Below are 14,103 nucleotides of genomic sequence, written 5' to 3'. Positions count from 1 at the left end.
GAAACGGTATAATACTAGAGGTTTCTATCAGCTCCATCGATGACCTGATACGACCTTGATACACCATTGATACACAAATGACGTTGTTCGGATTTGTGACATAATAACTCGAACGCTCAAGAGAAACCGCCTCATTTCCACCTGTTACACTGTAGTTGGATGTAGTTTGGGTTAACCCGTCTGTTACCGGTACAGGAGGGTAAGGATAGGTCCAGTGTAATGTTGCTTTGACTGTCAAAGGCCGATAGGTTAGGTGTTGATGATGTTCAAGTGTAGAAGTGAAGTGAGGAGAAGAGGTTTATTAGAGTTACTCTATGAAGGAGTCCAGTACTTCATGTAACATTAACAGCACTTCTGCTGAGAGAGATTCTCACCGCTTTGTCTGTCTCGTTTTTCACGAATCGCTGTTCCCCAGACGTTTTCCCCCAGCAATCCGGCTCCCACTCATCTCTGGGGGAGCTGTTGCAAATCCACGCATGAACACAAAGCTAATAAAAGGAAAAGAAATCTGTTGTATGCTGCCACGTAAAGGTGTGACCGTCCTCCAATCTGCCCCTCCTCTCTTTGATGTGGCCCCCAGAACGTTTGATCGCATGTGTAGTTACCCCCACCACCACCACCACCAAACCGCAGCACAGCACCATTCAGAGCAGAGCTCTTCTGTCAAGCAGCAGTCGTGATCCCAGCTTTGCATACATCAGAATCCTCTGCGACCGAGCTGTGCTGCCAAAAAAAAAAGCAAAGGGAGGGCTCCCATCATGCAACATGCGCTGCAACAGCAAAAGAAAAGCAGCCTGTTGCTCAAAATTTACCATCATTTTACATCAGATCAGACTGTTAGCTTAGCCTTATGAGGCCCAGCTTTGCTTTTGACAGCTTTAATCAGCAAAAATGTTTATCCTATCAGGAAGCAAATAGACTGTGAGCTAAAGAAGACTTCACAAAAGGACTCGGCGGCATGTTTTGTGTCATTTGATGTTTCTCATGTCTACAAATCTGGATTTATTCAGTGAAGATTCCACTATTTTACTTTTTTGTCCTTTTGCAGTTCCTGTAAGTACAAATAAACTCAAGCTAGTTTTCGCATTATGATATCTCATGAACTCATAGCCCCACATGGATCTCTGACTGCAGTGTCAGTTTCTCACAACTGAAATCAAAGACGATTTCCTAAATCTAAGTCCTTTGATGCATTCTTGAACTAAGAAAGGAAGAGAAATTACGTGTGTATAAAATAATAAATAGCTTTAGTTCTTTAGTGAACTTTTAACTTCGAACTGAGGCAAAGAATAAAGGAGTTTTCGTCAACGCAGAGGACAAGAAACTCAGGAATCAAGTTGATTTTTACTCTGACGTATAGTTTATAGTAGGAAAACACACCAAAAAAAAAATGAATAAAGTGCTTTAGAGCACAGCCATATTTTGCGTTCTGTACATATTTTGGGGAAAAAAACAAAAACAAGAAACAGCTAAGGTGGAAATCATCTTTCACTGACTTTCAGATGAATTTACACCATGTAGTTAACAGCTCACTTAGAGTTCTTTTTAATTTCATTTACATGTTAAGATGTTAAATCTACACAAGAAATGTCAGACAGAATATGTCAGGACTCTGCCCTGATAAATTTTCTAACATGTTCTTGATAATCCTAATATTTTTCCATGATACTTTTCTCTGTGCAAGTTTTTCAAGTTATAAACTGACCAATCAGATGCCTCACTAAAAGTATGTTGTCTCACGTCAAACGTTCGAAACATTGAATTGAGTGATTCTGCCAAGCCCGCTGTCAAGTGGTAGGGGGTGTGGCCTTCCAACAAGCTCACACCTGATCAGTAAGAGTGGTTGCCATAGAAAAGACAACTCAAACCGACTCGGACCATTCACTTCTTAGTGTTGATGCCTGGCTCCAACATGGCAAAGTCATTTCACAGGAGGACGTTGTTGTTTTCTGTGGGGGGTGTCATAATTGGTCATTTTTACATTATAGTAAGTGTTAATGGTAGTTATCAATTGATTTCGTTTTGAAACAACGTTATAATATTAAGGTTGATTTGATTGACAGCTTTCCTCAGACAGATCAATCTGGTTGGATCATAGGAACATAAATCGATTCATCAATTAAGTCAATCAATGGTTAGTTAATTTGCAAGTTGCTTGGTTTTAAGGTTGTTCTACTTTTTTTTCTGGTTGCTTGAAAACCTTCACAATGAAGGAAACTCTCATTTTGGTTGCCAAACAAAAGCAGAAATATCTCTCTGACACATGAGCTCCTTCATCTCCTGTGGAGGAAACATCTGGCTCAGTTTGCCTCTAAATTGACTCGCTGTTCTCCTGCTGGCGGCTGTTGAGCTCGAATAGATAGACCAGTTTTGAGATCGACGCCAAACATCAACTTCCTAAAAAGGTTTGAGGTTCAACCTGCAGGAGGTAGAAGCTCCAACCGGTTTTTTGTGCTTTAGTTGCATTTGTGCTAACAACCCATTTTCCTGATGTCACAGCTGGATCAGAGCAGCACACCCCTGCAGTTGTCATGGTGCCGCCTCCATACCTGACATTGTCATGACGCTGGATGTAGATCTTGTGAAAGATCCTCTCGGGCGGCTTCAGAAAGTCCTCCTTCATCTCCATGGCAACATTTCTGGGGAGCAGGCTCATTAGCAGACGCTCCTGGGGAGGGAGGGGGGGGTCACGACAGAAGAAAATCAGACGCTGGTAAAACTTCAAACTTGGCTGGATAAAACCATGTAAAGAGAAGGGCTGCTCCCTCGCTGGAAACACGCAGACATATTTTCAGATCAGCTGGTAAAACCTTCAGCGCTCACGCTGACTCTGCACTGAGAGGATTTGTGTGTTTTGTTCTTTTTTGGTGTTCAGTACTTAAAAAAAAGTGTATTTGGCTTTCAAAACTTTTGATGGACATTTCTCCCAGATTTCCATCATTCTTTATCATTGTATTGAAGGTCTCTAGCAGCAAACGAGCATCAAAAAACAAGAATTACATCAGCTGCATTTATAGTTTGAAAAGACAAATGTTTGACTTTGAATATACAATATATTGCCTTTTCTTGTAAGTGTTGTGTTCTAATGAGTGTTCTAATATTGAAGCTAAACAAGATGCTGTTAACAACAAAACACCAAACTAAAAGGACCACAAAAGCCAAAAACCTGGATCCATCTGACTTTTGATCCAAATAGGGAAAGAAGCCTTGGCCACGTGACCTTTAGTAAGGGAGATGGCATATTTTAACCCTTGTGCTAGCTTTTGGGGGTGCCCCACCCTTACTTTGACGTGTTCTCCCTACCATGACAAAGGTGGATAAAGGTGGAGAGGATTTCATGTAATCCATGGACACCAGTGAAGATCATAAATCTACATGCTACTGTTTACCAGTGCATGTCTTTTATGCTATGTTCACACTTGGTATATGAGGCCTGTTCTTGAACGCTACTCAGTACCGGAGCATGTCCACCACCTACAGTTGGAAGAGGCTTGGTGTGAAATGTGGAGGCGGTGCAAGTCTTGTGAGTCTTGCTCCAGGCTTTTTCTTTCACAGCTCTATTCTGATATATAAAACACTTGGTCTCATATAAACACAAACCAAACACAAACCTCAATTACAAAACTCTCCTTCACGATCAGTTTTCAAACAATTGGCACTTCCGTGAATTCAAGGGGAAGCCATCCATACGTCACTACCAAATTTTGAGTCCCTGATTGGTCAAAGTTCAACTTAGTGTAACGTTTAACGTGCGTTCATAGGCTACTCATATTGTTCCTACAGCCAGTCGTAGAAACTTGCATAGCTGGGAACCCTGGGAGTTTTGAACACAGAACCCCGATATGTGCATTTATGTGTGTTTACATAGACTTTTGATTAAAAGTGGTGGCTTGAACATGCACTACCGAGGGATTTGTAAACATAGCTTTTTAATAAAACTGAATGTGCCTAAACTGTTTTAGTACACAGACACAATTACAGATGCTGACATTCAGGGTCATCGTCCGCTTATCCTCCATATTCTTTATAAATGTCACACCATGAAAAAAAAAAGCCTCTCCAAATCTTTTGTTAACATGATGCATTTTTAAAACCAAAAATTATCCTGACAAACACAAGTTTCCTTTGAATCTGAACGCTTTGCTTGTCCGTTCAATTGAAGTAAAACTTTTTAAAAGTTGTAAATTTTGGAAATAATTTTGGATGCTTATTTCCCCTTTTGTTGAGTAGCTATGTCTGTATGGTTTACAACAGAAAGTATGGAGAAAATACAAAATAAGCATTCAGCTGAAACAACAGAGGAACTCAGAATTATAAATAGCAAGTTCATCTTTAAGGCTTTTGATGCTCACATAAGTCGCTGACACCAAAAGAGCCTGAAGAAAGCATTGATGTGAGATATTTTTATCAGCCTAAAACTCAAACTCCAGACTGGATAAAAAGCCCGACTGCAGGTGTTCAGCGCAGAGAAGCTTTTTTTGTTTCCGAATGGTCTCGAATCAAGTGTTCTCGAAATTCCTGCAGGATGTCAAATGGTTTGAATGCTGGGTGAATCATCAGGCGGCTGCGCTGAGCGGGCTGCTGAGAGGCAGGGGTTGCCCCCCCCCCCCCCCCCCCCCCCATCATCATCATCGTCATCATCATCATCGTCGTTGAATGCTTCCATTCACACAGCTGCTGCTCACCTCAGCCAAGCGGGGCTGTGTGTGAACGTCTGTCAGTCCCCTTCTAGCCACGGGGTGAATGTCGGCCGTTTGAATAGAGCGACGGGTTAACCTGCCTAATTAATCCCTTCAAATTCCATTCATTAGTGAAGAGCACTTCTCTGATAAATTGTGGCTTAATTTTGATAGATTTTCTGGGAAATCGCTACTAAAAGTCACCAAATGATGATGTTAACGTGTTAAGTCAGCCCTAAATTTAAGAGAATCTGACTGCCATTTTCTGTGGAAAAACATTACTATAGGCAAATATTTTAAATTTTTGTGTGCAACTGAAATATCCGCAGGGTGAAATTTAATCCCAAGTGTTACCTAATTACCTTATGCTCATTTCAGATAGCCTGAACGCTTGAACCAGACAAACGGTTTAGCACCAGTTAGAAATTTTTCAAATCTAAGATCCAAACGTGAAATGACATGAGCTCGTTAGCAGACTTTTATGCCAATGCTATTATGCATGCAGCCATGCAAAAAATGATGTAAATAATGCATGCATGAATGAATTAAAAAGGCCTCCAAACAAAATGAGTTGTCAGTCAAGAAGCTTCAGAACACAAAATTAATTAAAAGTGTTAACAAATCGGAGTAATTGATCGAATCAGGTCAGCTCTTCCTATTGATCTGCAACAGTTCTCACACCATACTTTGGTAAATAGTTGCACACTGGGTAAAACCTTATTAAAATATATAGACAAATATATTGACATTCTTGCCAATAAAATACTGAATCCGTTTATACTTTCACTATCTATCTATTTTTTAAAAGCTGCTGGAGAAACCCGACTTTGAGATCTTCCTATTTTTTTTTTAGAAAAATAATGTACTGTTTTCTGGTTATGATTACAATGCACATTCTTGAATGTGCATTCAGTCAATGGTGTTCACAACGCACAAGCAGAGAGAGGCGTCTTTATCCTTTACTTCTCTTCACTGGCACAGGTCCACCATCTACAGCTTGAAGAGGTTTGGTGCGGAATGTTGAAGCAATAAAAGTCTAGAAAATCTTGCTTCAGGCTTATTCTTCGCAGCTCTGTTCCGAAATATGAACGACTTGGTGTCGTAAAAATCCATCGAGGCAAAAATCTCAAATATTTCATTTCTTCTTCATGAACAATTTTCAAATGGGTGCCACTTCTGTGAATTAAAAGGGACGTCGCTCAAACATCACTACCAAACCTGAGCTCCTGATAGGTCAAAGTTTGACCTTCATTTAACATTGAATCAACTTTTACTGATTCACTCAGGTGATTTAGCAGTGTTTACGCCAGATGGTTTTCCTGACACGACCTTGTATTTTATCCCAGCTGGGGACTGGCACAGGGGGACACAGACTTGGGCTCCTTTGTGGCTCCATAGTTAGGCTGTAGCACAAAGAGTCTTGCACAAGGACCTACTTGAGATGAAGCTCACCGCTTATCCTGGGAAACGAACCCTTATTTCCCATGCGCCAGTCCAACACACAGCCAACAGAGCCATCCAGCCGCTAAATAATAAACAATTTTAAAAATCTCAACAGTCTTCCCCTCATTTATGGCATGGGTTATGTTTTAAAATTAATTTACAATGGGAGAAATCAACAAAGTAAAATTGCAGATATTTTAAGGCTGTGAAACTCCTCAATACACACTTTATAAGCTTTATACAGACAGACATAAACATTTTCCCACTTTTCTCTCTTGTTTAAACTCTCCTAGATTTAGAAATAATTCCAGGATTATAGAGTGAAAACAAAGATCTCATCGTGACTGAAGATTTATGTAGATTTGGCAAGATGACCGCATTCTGTAAAGGAGACGCAGCATGGAGGAGACTGATTGGCAAGGTCAACAACCAATCAGGAGGCAGACCAGCGTGCACTGTTGGAAAAAAAACAATTGCACTAAAAAAAATCAATGACATCGTCGACACAGTTAAGGCCCATAAGTTAGCATGAAAATGCTATATCATCTTTATATCAGCAAAAATTTTCTTTGCTATACAAGAATAAACATCGACTACATTAGCCTTGGACCTCGGATCTGTAAGACCTGCGTTAATAAAAACATTCAGCTACTGGACTCTAGTCACACACTGAACCTACTCAATTCACCTCATTGTTCTAAATCAACCACATTACAACATACTTCTTCTGCTGGAAAAGTGTTAGCATCAGCAATGAAGCTCGGCTACATTAGTAAACTATCAAGTAACATCGTCTTTTTTTGCCCCACAATGTTTTATCCCTTATATTTGTTTCACTGATGTTTCATCAGCAAGAGTGACCGAGTAACTTGACATTGGTCAAGAACGAGTTGGATGTGGTGGAAAGTTTTTTTTTTTTTAAAAAAACTTTCTTCAGATTCAGATCATGAAAAAAACAAGAAAATGTAGATTGTTCTTTTTTTACTCTGTAGCCCGGTACCAACTGGTACCAGTCCTGTTATAAATCCACTTTAAAAATAAGTGCAACGGATTGAAGATTCTGGGATTCTGATTTTCCTAGTTCACAGTAAACACATGTTTTTGCTAAGTGGTATCTAGTAAAAGATGAACACTGAAAAAAATCGGATGAAGAAGTCATAAAAGTCCCAGACATTCAGACTTTGGGCTCATTTGGCCTCCTGTCAGTACGGAAAGCCAAACAGATGACGTATTCTGCTTTCACAGGAAAGAAAAAAGGAAGCTCTTCCAGCCTAGTCTGGATTTTGTTGAAGAATCAATTGCACCTTCTGGATTCATCTTCAAGCTAAAACCTAGGACAAACACCCGAGGGATGACAGACATCTAAGCCTCCAACGGGCGTCTCAGTCGTGTGTTCACAGATGCATCAGGCCAGCTTGCTGCCTGTTGATGGATAACAATCAGGGAGTCAGTGTGTGCGTGTTTTATGCTCAGATAAACTGTGACCTTTCCCGGAGTAGAGAGGCCATGAAAGCAATCTGCTCTTATAATTACCTGTCAGAAGGGAGCCTGTTACTGGCGGGGAAAACACAGCATATCATGGCCTAATCTGCAAAGCACAGGTGCTAAGTGTGCGTGTTAGGAAAGAGTGGAGGCAAAAAAACTATATATCCTGCGTGGATGTGTATTAAACACGGGGGATATTTAATTTTTTGTTAAACATGTGTGGGTTAAAGTTGCCGGATTGTCGCTCGGATAAATTGCTGCATGTGAGTGAAGGGAGGGAGGAATTTGAGGCGCTGCCGCGTGCTCCATGGTAATTGTTCTTTCCTTAAATAGCTGCTGTCATAGTTACTGCGCACCCGTGGGCAGGTTGTTGGAAATCATTGGCACCTGAAACGCCCATGATATAAAAAAATAAAAAAAAACACACACACACAAAAAGAAAAAAAACTTCCAAAGTTTTCAAGTGGCGCTTTAAGGACTAAAGCACAGCATGTACCTGCTTCTCATTCTCATCCTCCAGCCTCAGCCGCTCCTGGATGCAGTTGCGGGCCTGCAGGAAGACCTTCCTCTGGGTGCGCTCGGTGAGGATCCTCACGAACACCCCTGACAGGTTGACGCTGGTGAAGAGGACAGCGTTGGCCACGAGCTGCAATAAGAGCAGGCAGTGCTGTGTAGCTGGAACAAAAAGGTCCTTATAGCCTGTTTGTCCATGTAATTGGAGACCCAAAGCTGCAGTAAGCGTGTGGTTATTGATCAGCAGATTCCTGATGTATGATTCTGCTACAATTAGATGTAGTATGTGCATCCTTCTGCTGTGCAAGAAAATACAAGCCTCGCTGCTATTGATTTGACCAAAATAGATTGGAAAGGGACTATAAATAGGAACTTTTTAAACAAATGTTTCATCTAAAAAGCTATTTAAGGTGAGAAACATTAAAGTGAAACTTCCAATCCCGTGCAGAAGTGTTAAAAGTATCTGTTTTCTGAAGTTTTTATCTGTCAGAAAGAAGTTTCAGCACCAGCGGCTGGACAGCTCCCCAGCCTCAGATCTGCGTCTCCCAGCATCAGCATCCCGCCGCTCAGCCTCTTCCTCCAGCTCCAAAGCCCAGCTTGTGGAGTGAAACTTCCCAGCCCCGCAGGCCACTCACCGGTCTCCACATCCGCTGCTTCCTCCCCGTGAACGACGTGGCGAAGACAACGAAGTGAGACGCTGCCAGCATGATGCCGAACAGCACGGCCAGCAGCGTCCGCACGGGCAGCAGCACGTACGCCACCAGCGTGACCAGCATGAGCTGCCACACGCCTTGCTCAGGGGCAGTGGCGTGCGCCGGCTCCGACGTGCCGAGCGCGAGCGGGAACGGGCAGCAGAGCAGCGAAAAAGTGAAGCTGAAGAGCAGCGCCAGCTTGGCGATTTGCTGCAGCTGCGTCACCTGCAGGTACTTGACGTTGGTGACGATGAAGAGGGAAAGGAAGACCACGCAGTGCACCGGGTTGGAGCCCTTGGAGAGGGTGAGACGCGGGCTGGAGAGCAGCTCCATCAGGGTCATCGACGACGCAGCCACGATGAGGACTGCCAGCGCTTTGAGGGTGGAGGTCTGCTCCAGCTTCAGGTTGTAGCTCTGGAAGAGAGCCTCCAGTTCGTGGCTGTTGAACTCGTCCTCGCAGGCGATGGCGTCCAGAGGGGCAGGGGCCGGGCAGTGACCCGTCCTGCGCCGCTTCTGAACTCTTGCGAATGGCATCTCCTCCATGTTCCGGCCATTCATAAAGCGGGGTGGGGGGCTGGGGGAAAAGGGGGTTGAGGAGGGTGGCGCAGGAGCCTTCAACTTCCAAGCATCTGTCCTCCTGCTGGGAATCGAGCAGGCATCCTCCTTGAGGGTCAGAGGGAAGTGGGTGTCCGTGGGCGCTCCGCGCGCCTCATCTATCCACAGGTTGATGCGTCGTCAGAAAAGTAGCCCGACCACTTTTCGCGCGCGCCTCCCCTTTCTCTCGTCCCTCTTCTTCTCTCTCACCCCTTCTTTCGTGCTCGCGGACCACCTGCCTTGCTTTCAGAAAGTGGGGAGGAAGGGGGGGTCACCTGTAGTCCTGCGCCTCCCCACGAGGCTCAACAAACAACCCTCCGTCACTCGGAACCCATGCTTCTCCTCCAAAGAAAGGGGGGGAAGCCTGTGCGTCCGTGCGTCTTGGCTGCTTGCTTTCACGTGCTTTAGTGATAAGTCAGTGGTTGGATGAAGCAAAGCAGCGCTGGTGATTTCCCCTTCCAGCGTCTGCAGGCAGAGCTGATGTAGTTCACGACTAAAAATAGATCAGCTGCACCGGTGGATGCGCCGATCCAGCAGGAATTTGGTCTTTCCCTTCCTGCTTTTAACCCCCCCCCCCCCCCCCCCCCCGCGCGGTGAGAAATGACCACTTTGTGCAGAAGAGAACAATTGAAGGGTCAGATTTGATGTCAGAGCGAGCAGAAAGAACGTGTGAAAGCAGCCCAAAGAACCTGATGCATCATGGAAAAGGAAGGAATGAAGGCACGCAATGAGGAAATTAGCATATTAGAGATGGTTTGCATTTTTGCATAGTTACCATCACGTTGTCATAAACATATTTCCATACAATGTATACGTATACGTTATTTAATCATGATTAAATAAATGAAATAAAATGTGTTTAGACACACTTATATATTTACAGATCCTTTCCAAAAAATTAAAGTAAACCTCACAAAAAAGCATTTCAAAAAATTAGAATTGTGGAGAAATCTGCCCACATTTTTCCAGGAAAATAATGAATGTACGTAACTGAGTTAAACCAACTAATCATTTACTAAACTCAAAGCACCTGCACAGGTTCCCCATTTTTGTCAGATCGGTTGGATATGGGGAAGACTTCAAACTTGACACCCAGCCAGAAGACCATCATTGATCCCCTTCATAGTCTGGGTAAGCCACAAACGTTCCTAGCTAAGGAGGCTGCTGCTCACAGACCGCTGTGTCCAAGCAGATCGACGGAAAGTCTAATGGAAGGAAAAACTGTGGCAGGAGAAGATGCACCAACAAAAGAGACGAACAGCGAATTATCACAAGAACCTGCAGACATCCAGAAAGAGTGGAATGAAGAAGAGGAACAGCTTCAAGAACCACCACATTGAGATGCATTTAAGATATGTGTTCGGGTTCTTCGGGTCAAGGCATTTGGGCCAACAGAACAAATGTCTCAACTGAGTCAAGAAAAAGGACCGGACTGTTGGTCTCTGGTCCAAGATCCTGTTTTCTGATGCCTTTTTTATTTGGGAATCAACGTCCAAGGGTTTGGAGGAAGACTGTGAAGAGCAGAACCCGTGCTGCATTAGGTCCAGCGTGAAATTAAAAGTCAGTTATGATTTGCGCTGCAATGTCCAGTGCTGGTGAAATCCTGTTTTTGTGGGTTTAATGAACTGAAACCCCAATTTATGCACAAAAAAACAAAGAAATAGTTGAAATAAATAAAACTGTGGGCACTGAATTCATATTCTATGAAAGTTTCCATTTTAAATGGAATTATGGAAATTAATACACTTTCCCATGATATTCTAAATTTTTAGAGAACATCTGAATGAATACTTTCTTATAGCTGGTTAAATATTAGACTGTATGTTTCAGTTGTGATGTCACTCGACTCTGTGACCACTGTCCATGCACTGCAAACAAGAAGTGTAAATATATAGCAGAACTCAGGAAATTAAATTGGGGATGTGGAGAGATGACATCATGGAGCCTACAGTACACGCTGATGGTGGTGCAGGGACAGACCAAAGCATTGTTCCAGGTGGAGAATGGGGTAAAGGAGGGCAGGCTTATCATCAAGAATGCAGAGAGAGACAACCATCCATGAATTTAAAGGCAAAAATGTAATTGTGATTGGCTGAGAAAAAAGGCAGACAAACTATCTACTGGTTCAAAGTGAAGAGCTAATCGATACTGGCGTGTAGAGTGATGTAACAACCCAACATACCTAGCAGTGTGGTTGATCTTACTTGTTGAAATTGCACAAAAGTTTTACTTAAATATACATCCAAAAAAGTGAACACCTTTTGTGTTAAAACATTATGCCAAACAGAATCTCAACTAGTTTATGCTGATGATACTGTAATATATGTTACTGTAATGTTTTTATTTGATCAATTCTGACTGCAGCTTTTAATCATAAATGTCCTTAAGTGAAAATCTTGACTTTATTTTCAACAATTCCCAACTTGAATTCTAAATATTTAGTAAAATTAGCTGAATCTGACATTTGTTCTGATTAAAATTAAAGCAGTGTTGTATGGCCTGCAGGCGCTACCAGACCCTCCCTGCCCCCCTTTCAACTTACCCTCAGAGGCTGCCACACACCCCTCCCTCTCCCTTTCTGCCCCTGCCAGCCTGGATAGATCTGCATGTGACTAATTCCTTAAAAATAATAATAATAAAGAATTCTTTATTTCTGTTGGTTTTATCTCCATAGCAACCATTTTATGATTTTTTTTTTTGGGTCGTCTGAGGGTGACGGAACAGGTCGAAGGGATTTTTAGAAGAATTACTTAAAGTAAAATTTGGGTTTCTGTGACAACAAAGGTTTTTTTTTTTTTTTTTCACAGCTCTATTCCGATATATGAAAGACTTGGTGTTATAGAATTCCAGCCAGGCACAAACCGCAATCATTAATTCTCCTTCATGATCAATTTTCTAATGGTTGTTAGTTCTGTGAACTAAAAAACATGCCATGCGTCACCAAATCAAAGTCCCTGATTGGTCAAAGTTCAACCTGGTTTAACTTTCAGTGTGTGTTTAATGTCTGCCCGTTTGTCATAGAAACTTGCGCAGTGTTACGTCCCTGGGGAGGGCGCAACAGTACAACCATGAAATAAGACAAGTAGTCAAGGATGATGTATATAAATATGGTTTATAATATTCAAAGACTCAGGCTGCTGCAAACAATTACCTGTGGGGGAGGAAGTGACGTTTGGGTTGTGCCAAATAAATAAACTCAATATAACAAAACCAGGCCTAACTCTGCAACTAAACCCATAAATCAAAAGAACAACAAAAGACTACCTAACTAGTCTAAATACAAACATACAAAACATTACAAGAAATGGCACCAACCCCTTACCTGGTGTGTCTAACAAAGTTCAGCCTGCGTGTGAAAATGTATGGGGCCCCAAACTTGCCTGATCACAACCTCCCACCACGTACCTGAGGAAAACAGCTTAGTCAGAAGCATGCAGCCAAAAGAGAGTCAGGATCGCAGTGAGTGTCAGCCAGAGACAGTTCACCAGACTCTGCCAGGCTCAGCTCCCAGGTGTGCTTTAATAGGCTCCGGCTTCCTGGTAGAGGAGCACCACATGACCAGCAGGCGGCCAGTCACAGCTGATGAAGCTGCAGTCCCAGGTGAACATCATCAGGAAATTAACTGAAGTGAAAATCAACAGGATGAGGGCAAAGCAGAGGGCTGTGCCCGTAACACTCCCACCCTTACAAGTCCAGACCACGCACGAAGAAAAACACTCGCCTACACAGAGTATGATTGTGGTGCATCTCGAGGTTGTAGTCCTGTACGAACAGCGCCCAACGCATAAGGTGCTGGTTGTGGTTGGACATCCGCCTAAGAAATACCAGGGGACTTGAAGCAGAAGATTACTCAAAACCACAAACTGGTGTCCAAAGATGTGCAAATGACAAATTCACACAAATGAGCAAAATGACTCAAGCAAAGTGTCAGCACAAGGCACAAAGAAAAGCACCCCGAAACAAAGTGCTAACACGAGCCACAAATGCGCATTCCAGTGCCCAAAAACCCAGGACAGATGACAGAGACAACACAGGCTGTACAAAGACAGACCTACAACTAAGTATTGCCAAAAAAAAAAAAAAAAAACCTGCCACTGGTCAAGCGGGATAAATCCCAGACTCCTTCAGGACTGTGCATTGTAAGCTGTCAGAAAGAGAGGATACAACCTCCTGAGCTTTCCCCCACCAGCTTACATTGGAGCAATATGGACCACATGTCCTCTGGCCAGTCAAGAGCTATTGCCACACGTTCAAAAGCTTTAAAGTAGGAATCCACCTCAGACTCACGAAACGTAGGCACCATCGCTATGTTTCTGCTTACATCAAACCCCCTTTTCCCGTTAGAAACCGCTAAAGCAGTAGCAGTGTCTGCCATCGAAGACTGTGCTGCAGAGTGTTGCAAAGCCTCAACCTCCAGCTGCTTCAGCCGGACTTCCTTGTCCGCCTCAATCTCCATCCTGCGAACCTGCAGGCGGAGCTCATACTCTGCCCGTCGCTCTCTTTCTTTCTCCCTCTCCTCTGTCTCCAGACGTAGCCGCGTGAGGCGAAGCTTAAGCTTAGCATCACTGCTAGAACTCCCCAATTCGGGGGACAAAGGATCAAAGCGTGGTAAAGTCGCAGGAGGGACCTCAGCTTCCTCTACCTTTCCTGGAGGCGTGACAACACCCACAGCGTTGCTGTCAACAGCCACACCGGCA

At 43.2% G+C, this 14,103-nt stretch overlaps 1 protein-coding gene and 1 long non-coding RNA gene across 2 annotated transcripts in view; both read right to left on the bottom strand.

Moving 5' to 3' along the window:
• LOC101165720 (adenylate cyclase type 1) overlaps positions 1 to 9,971 on the bottom strand; it is a 53,483-nt gene extending 43,512 nt beyond the window's left edge. The window contains exons 1-3 of the mRNA XM_011474265.3: positions 8,756 to 9,971; positions 8,104 to 8,253; positions 2,550 to 2,668 (exon numbers count right to left, since the gene is read on the bottom strand). Of these exons, the coding sequence (XP_011472567.1) occupies positions 2,550 to 2,668; positions 8,104 to 8,253; positions 8,756 to 9,370 (884 nt within the window). The 5' untranslated portion in view covers positions 9,371 to 9,971. The remainder of the gene's footprint in view (positions 1 to 2,549; positions 2,669 to 8,103; positions 8,254 to 8,755) is intronic.
• Positions 9,972 to 12,499: 2,528 nt separating this feature from the next.
• On the bottom strand, positions 12,500 to 13,316 carry LOC105353969. Its single transcript, XR_908674.2, has 2 exons — positions 13,132 to 13,316; positions 12,500 to 13,028 (listed from the first exon to the last, which is right to left on the bottom strand). It is a non-coding gene; the product is annotated as an uncharacterized LOC105353969 (long non-coding RNA).
• Positions 13,317 to 14,103: the final 787 nt, after the last annotated feature.

This window comes from Oryzias latipes, chromosome 4 (assembly GCF_002234675.1).
Source record: "Oryzias latipes chromosome 4, ASM223467v1".
In the NCBI taxonomy this organism is placed as follows: domain Eukaryota; kingdom Metazoa; phylum Chordata; class Actinopteri; order Beloniformes; family Adrianichthyidae; genus Oryzias; species Oryzias latipes.
The sequence above is the reverse complement of the archived record's forward strand: the minus strand, read 5'-3'. Positions and strand labels throughout refer to the sequence as shown.